At 42.9% G+C, this 17,623-nt stretch overlaps 1 protein-coding gene across 4 annotated transcripts in view; it reads left to right on the forward strand.

The window, feature by feature from the left end:
* The window catches only part of UBR4 (ubiquitin protein ligase E3 component n-recognin 4), a 137,156-nt gene that overhangs the window by 47,522 nt on the left and 72,011 nt on the right, over positions 1 to 17,623 (forward strand). For 3 of the 4 annotated variants that reach the window (XM_075018177.1, XM_075018176.1, XM_075018178.1), the window contains exons 40-53: positions 249 to 431; positions 718 to 876; positions 1,933 to 2,085; positions 5,400 to 5,627; positions 6,475 to 6,632; positions 8,258 to 8,429; positions 8,773 to 8,974; positions 10,000 to 10,163; positions 10,775 to 10,991; positions 11,349 to 11,565; positions 13,041 to 13,073; positions 14,304 to 14,367; positions 14,838 to 14,972; positions 16,149 to 16,323. In XM_075018177.1, the coding sequence (XP_074874278.1) occupies positions 249 to 431; positions 718 to 876; positions 1,933 to 2,085; positions 5,400 to 5,627; positions 6,475 to 6,632; positions 8,258 to 8,429; positions 8,773 to 8,974; positions 10,000 to 10,163; positions 10,775 to 10,991; positions 11,349 to 11,565; positions 13,041 to 13,073; positions 14,304 to 14,367; positions 14,838 to 14,972; positions 16,149 to 16,323 (2,260 nt within the window). The remainder of the gene's footprint in view (positions 1 to 248; positions 432 to 717; positions 877 to 1,932; positions 2,086 to 5,399; positions 5,628 to 6,474; positions 6,633 to 8,257; positions 8,430 to 8,772; positions 8,975 to 9,999; positions 10,164 to 10,774; positions 10,992 to 11,348; positions 11,566 to 13,040; positions 13,074 to 14,303; positions 14,368 to 14,837; positions 14,973 to 16,148; positions 16,324 to 17,623) is intronic. The other variant, XM_075018179.1, reaches the window with a different exon arrangement.

Here is a 17,623-nt window from a genome sequence, read left to right on the forward strand (position 1 = left end):
TGAAGTCTTTAAATCAAGATCTGAGGATTTCAGTTGCTCAGCCAGAAGTATCTGTGTAAAGTGTCTTTGTAAAGTCACATGAACCTATTACAGGAATGGGTGGGGCCTATGATGTGCAGGAGGTCAAACTAGGTGACTCTGATGACACCTTCTGGCCTTAAACTCTGAGTCTGAATGAAACCACTTCTATAGGTAAATCTCTCTTTGTCTCTGCTCTTGTGTGTTCTTTATGCTTGACATTGGCTCAGGTCCCAACTCTTGGCTCTCAAGAAGGTGCTTTTGAGAATGTCCGAATGAACTACAGTGGTGACCAGGGCCAGACAATCCGGCAGCTGATCAGTGCTCATGTGCTGAGGCGAGTGGCAATGTGCGTGCTGTCCTCCCCGCATGGGCGCCGCCAGCATCTAGCTGTGAGCCATGAAAAGGGCAAGGTGAGTCCTGATAAGGGGATGTGCTTCAATGGCCCAACAAATTAAAATGTATGTTAAAGAAAGAAGAAAGGATTTAAAATGGTGACTAAAGAATCAAGCAGTGACTAGACTTTTGGAAAACTTTCCTTAGCGAATGTTACGTTAATTGTGTTGTATTTTAGTGAACCAAGATATTGCCTCTTGCTGTAGAGAGGCTGAGACAGTGAATTGATGGAGTCATACGAGAAGCTAGAATTTCTTTGTGATGCCAACATTAGAAAATTGATTTGGTTCCATTATTTTGTAGATTACAGTGTTACAACTCTCAGCATTGCTCAAACAAGCAGACTCCAGCAAAAGGAAGTTAACTCTTACCCGTCTTGCATCTGCACCAGTTCCCTTTACTGTACTGAGCCTAACAGGAAATCCCTGCAAAGAGGACTATTTAGCTGTGTGTGGGCTGAAGGTAAGTTTCTGAGAAGCAAGAGTTCCTTTATCTCTGGAAAAGTGAATTTTGGATTAAGCTGTGCTCATCTCCCAAGGAGATGGCTTGTAGAGTTGTAAATGGCTATCAAAAATCACATAGGCTATGTCTACACTTACCAAAAACTTTGAAATGGCCATGCTAATGGCCAGATCGAAGAATACTAATGAGGTGCTGGAATGCATATTCAGCGCCTCATTGGCATGCTGCCGGCTGCAGCACTTGAAGATTGCCATGTTTTGCTCCCGTGTGGCTCATCTACGTGGTGGTCCTTTTCAAAAGGACCCCACCAACATCGAAATCCCCTTATTCCTATGAGCTCATAGGATTGTCTATAAGGGATTGCCTATTGGATTGCTGGAGTCCTATGAGCTCATAGGAATAAGGGGATTTCGATGTTGGTAGGGTCCTTTCGAAAAGGACCACAGTGTAGATGAGCCATGTGAGAGCGAACCTCTGGCAGCATGCTAATGAGGCACTGTATATGCATTTCAGAACCTCATTAGTATTGTTGGGTCTGGCCATTAGCATGGCCATTTCGAAGTTTTTGGTAAGTGTAGACACAGCCTTAGTGTATGTCACTAATTCTAGTTTTTGAATTACTTGCTTTTCGTTTCAGCGGTGGCTTTGTTGACTAAATTAAGCCTATTTATTATTTTTAAGCTATTCGTGATAATACCCAGATAAAACGGTAACTCATATGAAACTCACAGCAACTGTCCTTTGTGCTACAGAAACCCGAAAATATTATCCACGTTAATAAAACGTCACCGAAATGAATGTGCTTAATCTTAATTTGCAGCCTCTTCTAGTATTGAGAAATGGGTGATCGTTGCATATTTTCTTAAACTTATGTACAATTTCCACAGTTAAAGAAACACACTACCTAACAAAGCAGTAGTATCAAAGTAGTTGAACTAGTCCTAGAAGAAACAGGATAAATCTATTATTGGGACTAGTGAAAGTCTGCTAGTCAGATGAAAGAGCTCTCTAGTATAAGGTTAATAATTCTTGACATCTTTAATTTCCTTGTCCCAGGACTGCCATGTGTTAACATTCAGCAGCTCTGGATCAGTTTCCGATCACTTGGTACTCCACCCTCAACTAGCAACAGGAAACTTCATCATTAAGGCTGTGTGGCTGCCAGGATCTCAGACAGAACTTGCTATTGTGACTGCAGACTTTGTGAAGGTACGATCACAGCTTTTGGATTATCCCTGATTGACTTGGTGCTGTGTTTTTCATTTTCTGTGGAAATAACTTGGGGTGCTGGCACTCTCCTCAGTCACAAGTGCATGTCAGAATAACACCGTGCTTTTAATTAACTAGAAAAATGAGTGTTAGGAAAGGTGTTATCAGCTCTAGTTTTCTAGTACAGGAGAACCTGGATTATCCAACCTTTCAACTGACCCTCCGTATTATACAACACAAGAGTCATGAGCGAAGTTGTGTGCAGATGACACATTTGCGCAGGCGCACCTGTGGAATTGGAAGTGTGGCATGTTTACGTGTTGGCATGGCAGCGGACATCCTTTAACTTCATAAAGAGTACTGTAACTTTTTTTTTATCAGCATGTCATGTGAAAAGAGAAAGTTGTTTACATGGAACAAAAACTTGAAGCCTTACTAAAGCTAGATAAAGGCAAAACTGTGCAAAAAAAAGTGATGGCAGAATACGGCATGGGGCATATTACTGTAAGTGACTGGAAGAGGAATAGAAGTGAAATTGAGAAGTGCTCAGGTAGGGCTGCAAATGAAGGTTACACAAAAAGAAAGAATGAAAAAATGCAAGTACAGAAAGGTGAGTGAAGCTTTATTTTTGTGGTTCACACAACAAAGACAAAGGCACGTGAATAACTGGATGTCTTCTACAGTGGTAAGTGCTGGCTTTTCACAAGCAATTTAATGAATGAGAATCCAGTTTTACTGCTTATTCAGGCTGGCTGGATTGCTGGAAAAGACTAACTAGAGTTGGGCAGCTCTATATCTGTGGAGAAAAATTATTTGCAGATTCAGAATCATAAAATTCAGAGAAAAAAATGAAGGGTTATGAGATGAACAGTTATACAATTCTGGTGAAACTGGCCTAAATTTTAAAATGTTTCCATCAAAAACTCTGGCTTCCTGTGCAGAAGCTTCAGCTCCTGGCTTTAAAATAAGCAAAGAACATGTGTTCGTTCTTGTCTGCAGTAACGCCTCAGGTAACCATTAACTTGAACTTGTTTTACATGGAAAATCCAGAAAAGCACAGGCTTTCAAAAATATAGCTCCTACAGCACTGCCAGTTCAGTATAACAATCCGGAAAAAAAAAAAACACCTGGATGAGCTCTGAAATTTTTAGAAGTTATTTTTTTAATAGATTCATGCCTTCACTAGAAAGCTTTTTAAAATGAAAAAAACTCTACAAAAGAAATCAATTCTTATTGATAATATTCCATCACATCCTCCCGCTCTACTCTGCACTGGTTAGGCCTCAGCTGGAGTATTGTGTCCATTTCTGGGCACTGCAGTTCAAGAAAGATGTGGAGAAATTAGAGAGGGTCCAGAAAAGAGCAACAAGAATGATTAAAGGTCTAGAGAATGTGACTGATGAAGAAAGGCTGAAAGAATTGGGTTTATTTAGTTTGAAAAAGAGAAGATTGAGGGGAGACATGATAGCGGTTTTCAGGTATCTAAAAGGGTGTCATAAGGAGGAGGGAGAAAACCTGTTCTTTTTGGCCTCTGAGGATAGAACAAGGGGCAATGGACTTAAACTGAAGCAAGGGAGGTTTAGGTTGGACATTAGGAAAAAGTTCCTAACTGTGAGGGTGGTCAAACAGTGGAATAAATTGCCAAGGGAAGTTGTGGAATCTCCATCTCTGGAGATATTTAAGAACAGGTTAGAGAGATGTCGATCAGGGCTGGCTTAGACAGTACTTGGTCCTGCCATTGGGGCAGGGGGCTGGACTCGATGGCCTCTCGAGGTCCCTTCCAGTCCTAATATTCTATAATTCTATCCTAATGAAGATGAACTGACGAGTGAAGAAATAAGGAAGATTTTTCTACCATCAAATGTCACCTCAGAGTGTCAACCTACGGACCAGGATATCACTGAAGTATTAAAGAAAACATGTTGGCATAAGCTTCTTAAATCACTTAGGAAGTTTTTGATGATGGAGATAGCATAGTAGAGAAATTGTGGCGGGGGGACTAAAAAATGTTGTCTATTGGATTACATAGTCTGGTAATAAAATCATGTCGAAAGCTACTTCTTGAAGACAGAAGCAGAATAAATGAAGAACAGCCTATCTAAGAACCAGTACAAGAAAATTGTGAAAATCTTTTGCCTTTCTTGAAAATATCAGGCTGTGAAAATGGAGTACTGGTGACATACAGGAATGGATGGTTAAAGATGAACAACTAAAACTGACTGATAATGACATAATAGAAAATGTGAATTGTGGTGGTGGTGGTGCTGATGATGTAGAAGACAATAACACCAGACTAGAGAAAGTGGATGGGATAAGTCATCGTGAGGGAATGAAGGCTGTGGAGACAGCACTTGTTTATATTGAACAACAAAGGGAAGTGGCCCCTGTAGAAGTACTGTTTTTCAGATGCTGACATGACCTTGCTGCGTAGAAAAGAAGGGAAATTCAAAACCAACCACCACTCACTCACCATTTTAAATAATGAACTGTTTTATTCACAAAATTGCTGTGAAAGAACATAACTTTTTCCCAGGTAACATGCCTTCTGTGTTGTGTTTTTGCAAGCTTGTATGCCACATTCTCACTTCATTTCTGACATCCATAATTTACATAGTGAACCCTTTAATAATGTTAAATACCAGGTGCTACAACTATAAATGCTAAGTTTGTTTGTGATGTCCTTTTCTATTTGGTGGCCGTGTTGTGTTTTTATTGCAATTAGTAATGTAATACATTCAGTTTAGGTAGAGTGTGTGTCTGTTCTTTCATTAACACTCCATAGTAACTGAGAATCCCCATATCCGACAAACTTGCAGTCCAAGTCAGGTTGGATAACAGGGGTTCTCCTGTATGTATGTCTGTTCACTGTTAGTAATACACTGTTCACAGAAAGGAAAAATAAAAGCCCATATTTTCATAAGTGGTCCCTTATTTTGAGTGCCAAATTTGGAAACACTTAATGTTTGTTTTATTTCTCTTCTCCTCCTCTTGCTCTCAAGGTACTGAACACCTTCAGCTCTCCTTGATTTCAGTTACGAGTGTTGTCACTTCTTGTAATCTGGCCTTGATTGTCCAAAGGTGGGCACTTGAAAAGTCACTTTTGAAGAATGGGGCCAGCATATTTCCCCAACAAACACAGAAGAAAGTGATCATTCATGAAACCATGATGAATGTCTTTGTCTCCATATTTGGGTACCTGAATAATCTGCCCTCACTGATATGCACCGTTGTAGAATGTTTGTCTGAATTACAGTCCATTAGGGGGACCTATATTATGGTCATTCTTATTAATTCCCTTCTCTCTCCTCCCATAGATATATGACCTTTCTGTAGATGCTTTGAGCCCAACGTTCTACTTCCTTTTGCCAAGCTCCAAGATCAGGGATGTCACATTTTTATTCAATGAGGAGGGAAAGAACATCATAGTCATCATGTCCTCTGCTGGATATATCTATACCCAGCTCATGGAGGAAGCAAGCAGTGCCCAGCATGGACCTTTCTATGTTACCAATGTGCTTGAAATAAACCATGAAGACTTGAAGGTAATGGTAGCTTTCCCTTCTAACATAAATGGCGTTGGTGTCTTTCTCTCCCTCTGCTTCTGATGCTGAGAAGTAGCTTTCCTTGTCATTCCCTGATCTAGAGCAAAAAGGTTGCATATTCTTTCTGCAAAGAGATTCTGACAATGACTATGATCCCAGTTGGAGGGCAGGAGGTTGAAATTAACCCCCTTGATACACTCATCTAGAAAACTGAACACGTTTTATGCAGTTAGATGTGAAGTTATGCCCAACAGGATGATGGCCTTGGAGCATCACAATGGTCAGTTTGAGGCACTGTGTGACAGGTGCAGTAGCTCGAATGGAGGGATCATGCACTCTTATGCAGTGTCTAGTATGAAAAGTATGCCTTTGCTCCTGTTAGGAGTCGACACTGCTGTTGGTCTTGTATGTACTGTACAGGCTAGCTAGCTTAAAATCTTTTCAACTTTCATTCAGCATCGCTTTCCCAAGCCAATCTGAATTGGGGAAATAGATGACATGCAAGCCAAGAAGAAAGTGCCTTTGGGAGCTGGAGATGAAGCCCACAGGGGTTGGCATACAGTGTACTCTTAGGTGTTGTGTCATGCTTTACCTGCAGCCTACATGTATGTGAAGTCTCATTTCCTTGTTCAAAAGCGACAGGAGTATCTCATGATGTGCAGCTTGGTAATAATACCATTGAGGGCTGCATTCTCATATGACCTTTGCTGTGTAATATGGGAGGTGGAAGGGGTGGTGTTGAAATAACTGTACTTGTTTAGGAATGTAAAAGCCTGATCACTCTAGAATTCTGAGGGTGTGTGTTTTAAATACCAGTGTTTTTTGTTTTTTTCCTTTGTCCCTACAGGACAGTAATGGCCAAGTGGCAGGAGGTGGCGTGTCCGTGTATTACTCTCATGTCCTTCAGATGCTTTTCTTCAGTTATTGTCAAGGCAAATCCTTTGCAGCCACAATTAGCAGGGCTACTCTAGAGGTGCAGCGGCTTTTCCCAATCAACATAAAGAGGTGGGACTGAGGGTGTGCCCTCCTTTTGATTTCTGCTTTTATTAGCTGCACTGACTGTTCCCAGTGGACGAACCTGGCTGTCACAGTCCAAAGTTTTATCTAGAGAACTTTCCTGCAGTTGATTTTATATCTTACCATCTCCTATGTCATCTCCTGTTTCTAACCTTTCTGCTTTTACAATAGTGTGACTGAATCCAACCCCAGGTGCTTTTGTAGCAGGGTGCATGTTTATCTTGCTCACTAGGATTTCACAGCACAGAGGTGCCTTCAGAGCAACCTTGCTTTCCGAGTGCAGAGCTGCTAACGATGCAGCAGCTGGAACCAATGGGATTATCCACCCTCACAGAGGCTGCAGAGCATGAAGCCTTTGTTTCCGTTTGGCAGCAGCACTGCAGCAGACCCTGAGAATTGTGCATATTAAGTCTTGTTTTCAGGCCCCCCCCCCACCCCCCCCAAGGGAAACCAATCTCTTGTGCTATAAAAATAGCAAGAATAAAGCTCCTCTATCATCTTTTCTGACAGTCAGAGCTGGGCATTCAGGCCACAGTGACTAAGTATCTTAGCATGAAGTAGATACCTTGCATTCTGTTTCCATGAATATCATGCCCCAGCATCTCCCTCATGACTGTCAAACCCAGCCTGGTCATTTTCCCCAGGGACTTTCAGTTCTCTGTTTGTGAGACCTAAATGGGGACTGTGTTCTTAGGGGGTACAATGCTCTATGCTCCAGCCAGAGCCATCCGACAAACACAGAGGAAACAAACACAGGAAAATGCTCCCTAACACAGATGCTCCTATCTGAGACCAGTACTCTTCTATTCTGTCTTCTGGTGCTGGCAAGTAATGTGTTCTGCTATCACTCCCCTGCTAGTCCGACAAAAGAGCTCTCTAGTGCAGAGGTGCGTGCAGTAGGGGGCTGGCCTGTCGGGGGTGTACAATTTCATAAGGGGGTTCACTACAATCAGCTGCCCATCCATCTCATTACCGGCTCATCCACCTCATTACAAATAGTGAAATATGTTGCCCTTTTTATGTATGTGTACTTACATTTATATACAGTTAATACATTCTACATATCTTATTATATGTGCTGAAAAGGGATTTGTTTTTCTTTTTTTAAATTGATATCAACAGAAGCAAAATTTCCATCAGTTCGGATTACATTAGACAGGTTTTGGTGCTGATAATTGCAGGGACGAAAAGTGGGGCCTGATTTAAAAAACTTGCTCACCCCTGTTCTAATATAAGGTTTAATTAGTTCAAATCTGTTTTAAAAGTAGTTTCCCTGCTTTTATGGTGAGTCACTAAAATTTATTTACCTGAAGAATGGGGAAGGATGTGAAAGAACAGGACTGGGTGTTAGGACTTGTGGGCTGTCCTTGCTGCCACTGACTCACTGCAACTTTTTGCACATCAGTTTTCTCATCTGTAAAATGGGAATCCTAATACTCCCCTATCTCCCAGAGGCTTTCTGAAGGGTTGTTTCATTAATTGAATGCTTTGAGATCCCCAGATGCTGAAAGTACTTGCCTTGCTAGCTGGGATGAGAATTTTATTTATTTAGCTTGACTCTCCTTGCAGCTGCTGCTTAAGGTCATGTGGGCCTGGCCTTTTCTCTCTTGCAGTTCAAATGGTGGAAGCAAGACCTCCCCAGCTCTCTGCCAGTGGTCTGAGGTGATGAACCATCCTGGGTTAGTGTGTTGTGTTCAGCAGACCACAGGCATTCCACTGGTTGTCATGGTGAAGCCAGATACCTTCCTCATCCAGGAGATAAAAACCTTGCCAGCTAAAGCTAAAGTATGTATTCTCTGTATTTTTCACTTCAAATTAACTTTCCTGTGTGTTTGACTGCTGCTTCTTCCAGGTTTGCCTTGCAGTAATGCCGTACAGCAAAGTCTTGCTGGTATTACCCATTAACACTTTTCTTGAAAATAGTGTTTCAGTACAGAAACTGACTTCCCCATACCCACCAGTGTTTTTAAGGTGTTTTTCAACCTCTCTTTGCTGTTCCTTCTCCATGGAAATCCATTGAATCTCTTGCTTTATTGTAGCCTCTGTTGGCTTGAGTGCCTAAGTATCCCAAGCATAGCGGTAACAACTTTTCTAGGCTTTTCACTTGCTGGCGTGTAATCTTTTTCAGATCCAGGACATGGTGGCCATCCGGCACACAGCTTGTAATGAGCAGCAAAGGACCACCATGATCCTTCTGTGTGAGGACGGCAGCCTGAGAATCTACATGGCAAATGTGGAGAATACTTCCTATTGGCTCCAGCCCTCTCTCCAGCCTAGCAGCGTCATCAGCATCATGAAGCCAGTTCGCAAGCGCAAGGCAGCTGCTATCAGTAAGGCTGCTTTCCTTTTATATCATGTTGAAGTCACCAGTAAAGAAATTTAGTTACAGAATAAATACCTGGTCTTTTGCCTTCTCCCTTGAAATAGGGTATTTCACAATCCAGGTAAAGTCCCAAGCAACTCCATCCAAATCTTCTATTTAACTTCCCCCCCCGACAATCCTAACTTTTCAGTGTGTCCGTGTCCATTATTCCAAAGTAGGACAGATTTTGTCGTAAAGATGATAGCCATTCATCTGGATTGGCTGAGGGAATTAGTAATGGAATAATGGAACCTTTTATTTCTGAGTTGCCGGTTTGAATCTAGACTGAATCTTGATATTGAGCAGAATTCACTACCATCTATAGGCAGTTCGAGTCTCAGTCTTCACGATAGTGGAGACACATCCACATTGGCCACCACTCTAGCTGGCCAGTTGGCTGGCTTCTTAAAAGACCACGGGTTGAGTGAGCTTGCTGATGGGATTACCCCCGTTTTGCTAGATACTAGCATTGAAGCACATTGGTGAAATAATATGGAAAAGTGCATGCTGCTGCTGACTGTGCTATACCTGTTCTGGAAAGAGAACCCATGACTCACCAATTCAGAACATTTTGCCAGCACTAATTGTTTTTTAAATCCCTCAGTGTCGAATGTTAACATGCTATACAAGGGCCACTACTGAGAATAGAATAGTGTCATGTAAGCGCTTAAGCAGTTGCCTCTGGCAGTCACCTTATTCGTAAACACCAGAGTTGGCTATTATGGGGTTAGTGTTGGATGATTTTAATCTTTCAATGCTGCTGTCATTTGTATGTGCTTCAGGCAAGCTGAACAAGATGCCCTTTTGTAATTGTAATGGTGTGTGGGGGCGTGTGTGTGTGTGTGTGTGTGTGTGTGTGTATATTTGACGACTACATAACTAATTAGAAAGTTAGAGCATTCTCAGAGAGGTGCACTCTGTCTGCAATTGGAGCACTTTAGCTTTACTGCTCAGCGTGTGCCTTTTTGTAGCCATTGGTGTTCTGTCTTTCAGCAACTCGCACCTCCAGTCAGGTGAACTTCCCCATTGATTTCTTTGAGCACAACCAACAGCTCACAGATGTGGAGTTTGGAGGCAATGATCTCCTGCAGGTTTATAATGCCCAGCAGATAAAGCACCGGCTCAACTCCACTGGCATGTATGTGGCCAACACCAAGGTAAATGAGGTGTTTCAGGCGCTCTTAGGTATTTACATAATTCTGTCATTAGACTGCTGTGCTGTTCATCAGATCATGAGCAAATGCTTTATAAAGAAGTATACGTTCCCATTCAGATGACCCTCTCACAATCCTGGAGGCTCCCTATCAGTGACTGGAGGATGTTGTTGGATCACCCAACCTCAGTCCTCCTAAAATCCAGCTTGGCATCAAAACCACAACCAGTCATCTGCCACTATGAGCTTCAGTTCTGTACCTCAACTCTTACTTTTTCAATGTTTTTTGGCCTTTTTTCTTCTTGATGGCTATCTTTCTCTCTGGCTGAATTCTTCTTTCCGGCAACAGAGCAGATCACTTCCAAAATAAGTATAGCTCTGAGCCTCCATTAACTGTTGCTTCATCTAGTCTTTCCCAGTAGATCCACGGGGTTGCTAGCAAAGTTAGGTAGTGTAAAAAGGCAGTCCCCAGGAAGTACCCTGTTCCTCTCATAATGTAAACTGGCCACCACCATTGCAGTGAGCTGGTGCTCAGGCCTTCTCATTCCAGGGTGCTCGTAGTTGGAAATACCCATCTTCATCTTTCCTTGCTTGAATAATGACTGTCTCCCACAGCCTGGTGGCTTTACCATTGAAGTCACTAACAATAACAGCACAATGGTGATGACGGGCATGAGGATCCAGGTTGGCACACAGGCAATTGAGCGAGCACCCTCGTACCTGGAGATCTTTGGCCGCACCATGCAGTTGAACATGACCAGGGCTCGTTGGTTTGACTTTCCTTTCACACGAGAGGAAGCTCTGCAGGCTGACAAAAAATTAACCATCTTCGGTAAGTCTTTGTTATTGATTGCATGCTTTATCTATTTGCAAGCTAGAGATGGTTGTCTGAGGTCTCTTGTACTTTGACTTTTAGCTCTTAGAAGTTCCATGAGGTATCATTTTGATATGAATGTAGCTACAGTTGTAATGATTGTGGGTTCCTAGAGTAGCTATTTGTGGAGGGAACAGCACCTTACTACAGACGTGCAGTGCCTCTAGTTGAGTTACAAGGATTCTGTGCTAAGGTAACATGGAGATAGCTATGCTTCAGAACAGATGAGTGCTGGGTAACTCTGCTTCTTTGCTGGTGTCCTTGAGAAGCAACCTCACTTCTGAGAATCAGCAAAATGTCTCTTTCTTCTTGCAGTTGGGGCCTCTGTGGATCCTGCTGGTGTCACAATGATGGATGCTGTCAAAATCTATGGCAAGACGAAAGAGCAGTTTGGTTGGCCTGATGAGCCACCAGAGGATTTCCCATCAGCCTCAGTGAGCAATGTTTGTCCCCCAAACCTGAATCAAGGGAATGGTACTGGAGACATGGAGTCTGCTACTCCTGCTGCTGCCAGTGGGACTGTCCTGGAGAGGTATGTATTTTTTTGTTTATATTTGCCTTTGAAAGGTACTTGATTTATACTGGTGCCCTGCATGCTTAGCTGAGAGGTTTTTATTGGTGGTAATGATGTTTTCATATCACCAAATAATCAATCTGAAACTGTTCCAAAATTGCTTCCTGGTGCTTTCCTCTAAACTCCCTTGTGGAGTTGAGGGTGGAGCACAATTTATTCTCGTTCACATCACCAACTGAGTTTGTCTGCCACAACCTCACCCAGACAAAAATGGTTTGTCATCTTGTCACCTTTTTTATTTAAACCTGGGCTAATTCTGCAGCCACCAAAGCTTGCAAATGTTACATGCAATTTGAACCAAAGCTGACTCCTGAGAAACTTGCTTCATTCCTCTTTTTAAGTCTGTGTGTTCTTGTCCTCCAGATATCCTCCTCTCTTCTTTCTCTGCAGCAACCACTTGTGTGGCAGCATCTTCATAGGTCAGGGGTTCCTAAACCTTTCAGTCTTGGAGCCCAACTGTTATAAGACGAGGCATTCCATGAAAACCTTTCTTGGGATTCATAAAATATCCAGGTGTCAGATGTACCATGAAGGGGAGTTGGGAGTGTATTTTGTAGACAACAGAGAATTTCTGTTGCTTTCTTTTCTTCTCTACTCCATTGTCTGTCCCTGCATCAGGGTGTGAAAGTCCATGCAGCACAGAATACACTGGAGCCAGGGAGCTAGTAGGAGAGACAGAGCGGGAAAGTAGAATGAAGGTAGATCAGATGATTCAGTCCAGATTGAATCTAGCATGAGTTAAAAGTTAGACAAATTCATTGTTGATGTAACCTTTTACTGGAGATGCACAGAGATTTAGTGCCTCTTTGGAGGAAATTTTCAAAGACTGTAGGCACGTAATTCCCATTGAAATTCTCCTTTGAAAATCTGCCCCCATTATACTTTAGCTAAGCAGTACCTCTTTTGGCTAGATCTTTCTTTTCTCTTCTCTCCTGTCCTTTCTCTGCAAGGTGTCTCCCTCTGTTTGGAGACCTTTGAGCAGTGGGACTGTGTTTTCATAAAACTCAGAGCTAGATTGAAAAAAATTAAGTGTTTTTCTTGCAATTGCTTCATGCACTAGAAATGCCCAGCTGCTTGGCGACCCCATCACCACCCAAAAGGCTATGGACTCCTTGTTGGTGTAGGCAAAGTCAGTTCCCTGTGGAGAAGTTTGATGTCTAGGCTGTGTATCCATGATCTGGCCTTCAGTAGTGCTTATAACCAGTGTGCTTCGCTTCTCTGTGCTAGCTGGCTGGGATCTCCTTTTATTTGTTTTGCTGTTCAGGAGGTGGTATGCTGCCCAGATGGGAGTCATGCTTGAAATTACTGTATATATATTGCTCTCCCAGCTTTCCAGATTCCCCATTTAATTTGCCATTTGCTTAGAATGTGATCCAGGTAGTTTTCTGTGAGCTTCACACTTTTTTTTTTTCTTTTTCTTTGCTCCCCAAAAGTTCTGAAACTGAGTCCCTAACCATCCTGGACCGGTTAGTATGTCATCCTTTCCTCTGCACGAATGAGTGTGTGTCAGAGACAGAACACATGATGTGGCTTTTGTTGACTGTCTTTTTATTTTTAAGTGACATTTTGCTTCTTTACATTTTGGTGATTGCATGGCAGAAAATTTAGCAAAATGTAAGACGTGCTGGACTGAGAATTTCTGCTGCATATAGTATAACTGTTGCTGGTTTGACACTCTTCTGCTCACTTTGTCGCCCTTTGCACCTCTCTTTTACCCCCTTCCATTTCCCCACTGGTTTTGTGGGTGTATGAGGGGCAATGTGTGAAGTTTTCTTTTAATTATCAGACGAGTGACAAGAGAACTTGCCCAGTCTTTACATTGTTTCTTCTGCCCAGTTTTTGGTCTTATGTTCTGTTCTCTCTCCTTGTTCTTAATGCTGTGTCCTCTTCCCTTTTCATTCCTGATCTGTGTGGGTTTGCCCGGTTCTCTCTGTCCTTTGCTGCTCTCTCCTGCTGTGTTGCAGTGCTCCTTTGGAGGTGACAGTCGAGCATTTCAAGCAGTTTTATTGCGAGGTATAGAGTAGTGCAGCCAGGAAGAGTCGACACAACAGTGCAAGTCCCAAATCAGACTTTCCCTTTGGGCAAGCATTATGTTAATATTCTTTGCCCAGGATCAAAAGTGGTCAAATGAAGCTCTTGGATTTGGGTATCTTCTTCATATTTTGGACATACCTAGGTGCTCAAAGTTCAGTTAATTTCCTGCTGCGGCATTTGGGATGAGACTCTAAACTGGAAAGATGCTCTCTGTGAAAAGAGCGAGCAAGTAGAATTGTGCTTCCTTAGTAAAAGCATAACTGACTTTTTTCATGTGTCACACCAACCCTTGATCTGTAGTCATATATACGTCTGTGGACCATGGTGAATTGGTACTGTCAAGACAATCCAAGTTATCCCTGCCGCAGGCCGCATAAGGAAATGTTTTATCCTCTTTGATAGAGAAAAGCCCCTGTCTTTCAGCTGTGGATTATTAAAGTAGTCCTAAGTTTGTCTGTGAGCATGAGCCAGGCTTAACTCTGGTCTGTAACACAATGAAATGATATGCATGGTGCCTGTGGCAGGTTTTATCATGCTTTGATTTTGTATTTGGCATTCGTTAGCTGTTTCTGAGCTACTCATGACTATAGCCTGCATAAAGCAAAGTGCTAAGAAGAGAGGAGGGTTGCTGTAGTCAAGCCTGCTTTCCTTTCTCCCTGCAGGCTAGTAGTGAGTTCTTTAGAAGCACTGGAAAGCTGCTTTGCTGTAGGACCAGTCAATGAGAAGGCAAGTAACTTCCTTAATACATCTTGAGCTTTCAAAGACAGGAGAAGAGGGGTGAGATCAGTGGTGGCTCCTGCAGCCCTCAGGGCCTGATACCAGAAGAGAGGCGCATCCATTTTTCTGAGAGCGGTTGGTCTGAAAGTTGAGTTAGCGAAAAGCATTTGAAACTAGTTTTGAATGACAATTGGCATGTGTGTATTTGCTGGTGGGTATTTTGGTGCGTCAGAGTGAAAGCAGCTGGGTGGGAGCCCAGCAAACAGAAGAGGAACTTTCTTCCTTATAAATCTGAAACACTAAATAATAAAGGTAATCCTGTGTCGAAAGCAATATTGAATCATGGAGGAAACCTATACTCCAGGGAAAGCAAGAAGTATGAACCCAAGAGTAGGTGGGGAGTCAGATTTGAATGCCCAGAGCACCTTCAGTGGTAAATCTCCTGACGGCAAAACATTTTTGTTTGTTCCTGGGAACAGGAAAAGAGCAAGGCTGCAGCTCAGGAACTGGCTACCGTATTACTATCAATTCCAGCCCCTTCCAGCGTCCAGCAGCAGACCAAGAGTCTCCTGGCTAGCCTGCATACCAGCCGCTCAGCATACCACAATCACAAGGTAAGCTGTTGGAGGGTTTTCAAAGCCTGCTGTGACTACGCGGTGGCATAGCTGATGTATGAGGTGCACCCAAAGAGGTCCTTTTCCAAGCAGCACATGCGTGCTGGGGTCTGCCTTCTCTTGCTGCTGCCTTCCTGGTGTTCCTTTCCATAAGGGAGCTTTTCATGTCCCTTTGAAGATTTGGGTGTGAGTCCACAATTTGGTTGCCCAGGTGTTCCCCTGACTTAACTATCTTGGGACGTGCTGAAGTTAGTCTGCAAATTGTAAGAGCCCTGTGTGCCCCAGGTGAGCAAGGGGGCACAGGGTCATGCAGGGAAGAGGCAGGCAGTATAAAAACAAGGACTTGAGGTAAGGAGTGGCAGGGACCCGGGACTGCGGCTCTGCAAGTCATTAATTGCCAGGCTGGGGTAGGGGAAAGAGGGGCCTGGTATTCATCCCCTTCTGTAGAGAGATTTAGGATGCAGTTTCTTGTATTCTTTCCCTGCCTTGCCGGGCCTGATGCAGGGAGAGCCCCACATGGATATCCACTCCACTCTTCATGGATAGGAAACAGATCTCCACAGCTCTACAGATTTGAATCCTGTGGGTCTCATGTTTGCAGGGCAACCACCTTTGAATCAAGAGCTATAGAAAAATATCAAGTTAATTGTGGTTAGACCTGAAAAATCAAATCATACCACAAATATGTAGACTGCTGAGTCATCTAATGCAATAAACAGCTGTGAATTGATTCCCTGTTAAGCCATATGAAGAAAATCCATTCTCCAAGTGGAATTTGTTGGTTGCTGAGTAACTTCTGCTGCTGACATATGCAACACTGATGGTAGTGGGGGCAGGGGAGGGATAGCTCAGTGGTTTGAGTGTTGGCCTGCTAAACCCAGAATTCTGAGTTCAATCCTTCAGGAGCCCATTTACGGGGTTGGGGCAAATAGATTTAAGAAACAATCTGTCAGGGTGGTAATTGGTCCTGCTAACAGAGTGGGGGGCTGGACTTTGATGACTTACAGAGGTCCCTTCCAGCTCTATGAGATATATGTATCTCCAATAAGTTATTAAAATTCTGCTTTTAGTGAATGCTAAATTATCCCATCTATTCCCTTCCTCCACTGGCTCTTCAGATCTGTGCTGCTCCTCTTTCTGTGCTTCTCTTGGTTTTTAATGGTCCTTGCCTTGCAGGATCAGGCCTTGCTGAGTAAAGCCATCCAGTACTTGAGTTCCTCCAGCAAAGAAGGGAAGGACCTAGACCCTGAAGTGTTTCAGAGGTTGGTGATCACTGCTCGATCCATCGCTATTATGAGGCCAAACAACCTGGTCCATTTCACGGAGTCAAAATTGCCACAGATGGAAACAGGTGGATAAACAATTGAATTTCTATTTTCTCCTTTCTTATGTTTTTCCCTTTGGATATTTGTGTACATTTTGTGGTGTTCTGTATGTACAGCTGCTTTATGTAAGAGATGCCGTATATGTGTTATCCCCAGAGGTTCATGAGTGACCACAAAGACTTCATCTCACTGAGATGTGAATGTTTGTGTTGTGTAGTCTCTCTCCTATGTCCCAGAAATTTAGTATCTGCTGTCATCACTTCTGTATAGAAGCTGAGTTGACATTAAATGGATATCTAATTCAGAAAGAAAATTACAACTAACATATACTATCAGTTGGAACATGGAACATCCGACCACTGTGGGCAACTGGAAAGTTAGAGCTGCTTCAAAAAGAGATGAAGAGATACCGGTGCGATATACTTTGCCTGGGGAAGACACGTTGGGCAGCATCGGGAGAGATGTGCATTTGCGAAGTCATTTGGTCAGGAAACAAAACAAAGCATGAGGTAGGAGTCGGATTCTTTCTTAGCAAAAGAGCTAGAGGAGCATTGTTAGGATACAAACCAGTGAGTGCAAGAATGATGGCAGCATGTGTTGAAGCAAACCCAATCAACATCTCAGTTGTTCAGGTGTATGCATCCATGTTGGACAGTATGGAGGAAGAGATCAAGCTGTTCTATAAAGACTTTACAAAGACACTGGAGGAAACACCCAAGAGAGATGTATTGATTATCCAAGGAGATTTGAACACAAAGGTCAGAACAGATAACGAAGGTTGGGAGAGTCATGGGAAGTTTTGGACATGAAGAAAGAAAAAAATGAGTCAAGGAGCTACTAGATTTTACTACAAGAGGATCTGCAACACGAGATTCCAACAAAAGGACTGTAGAAAGTGGACATGGCGATCAAATGACAGGAGGTATGAGACCATGATGGGTATGATCATGATGGGGAGAAGATGCTGAACTTCCCAAGGAGAGGATGTAGACTTGGACCACAATGTAGTGATTGTGAGCATCAAGAGAAAATATAAGACAAGACCTGGTGAGGCTAGGGGAGGAAGCAATGGGGAATATGTACAGAGCAGCACTCAAAGAGCAGGTCAGGAATGAGGGCACAGAGAGAGACCTAGATAAGAGAGTCACAGGGACAGCCATAATGATAGAAGAGGCTGTTGAGCAGATAGTTCCAGAAGAAGAGAAAATCAGTAAGAAGTGGATTATGCAGGAGACACTGAAGTTGGTCCAAGAGAAGAGAGTATTGAAGATCAGAAGGGATGTTTCTGAGAAAGCGGAACAGCAATATAGAGTGAAATGCAACGAG

This window comes from Carettochelys insculpta, chromosome 23 (genome assembly GCF_033958435.1).
Source record: "Carettochelys insculpta isolate YL-2023 chromosome 23, ASM3395843v1, whole genome shotgun sequence".
NCBI classification, from domain to species: domain Eukaryota; kingdom Metazoa; phylum Chordata; order Testudines; family Carettochelyidae; genus Carettochelys; species Carettochelys insculpta.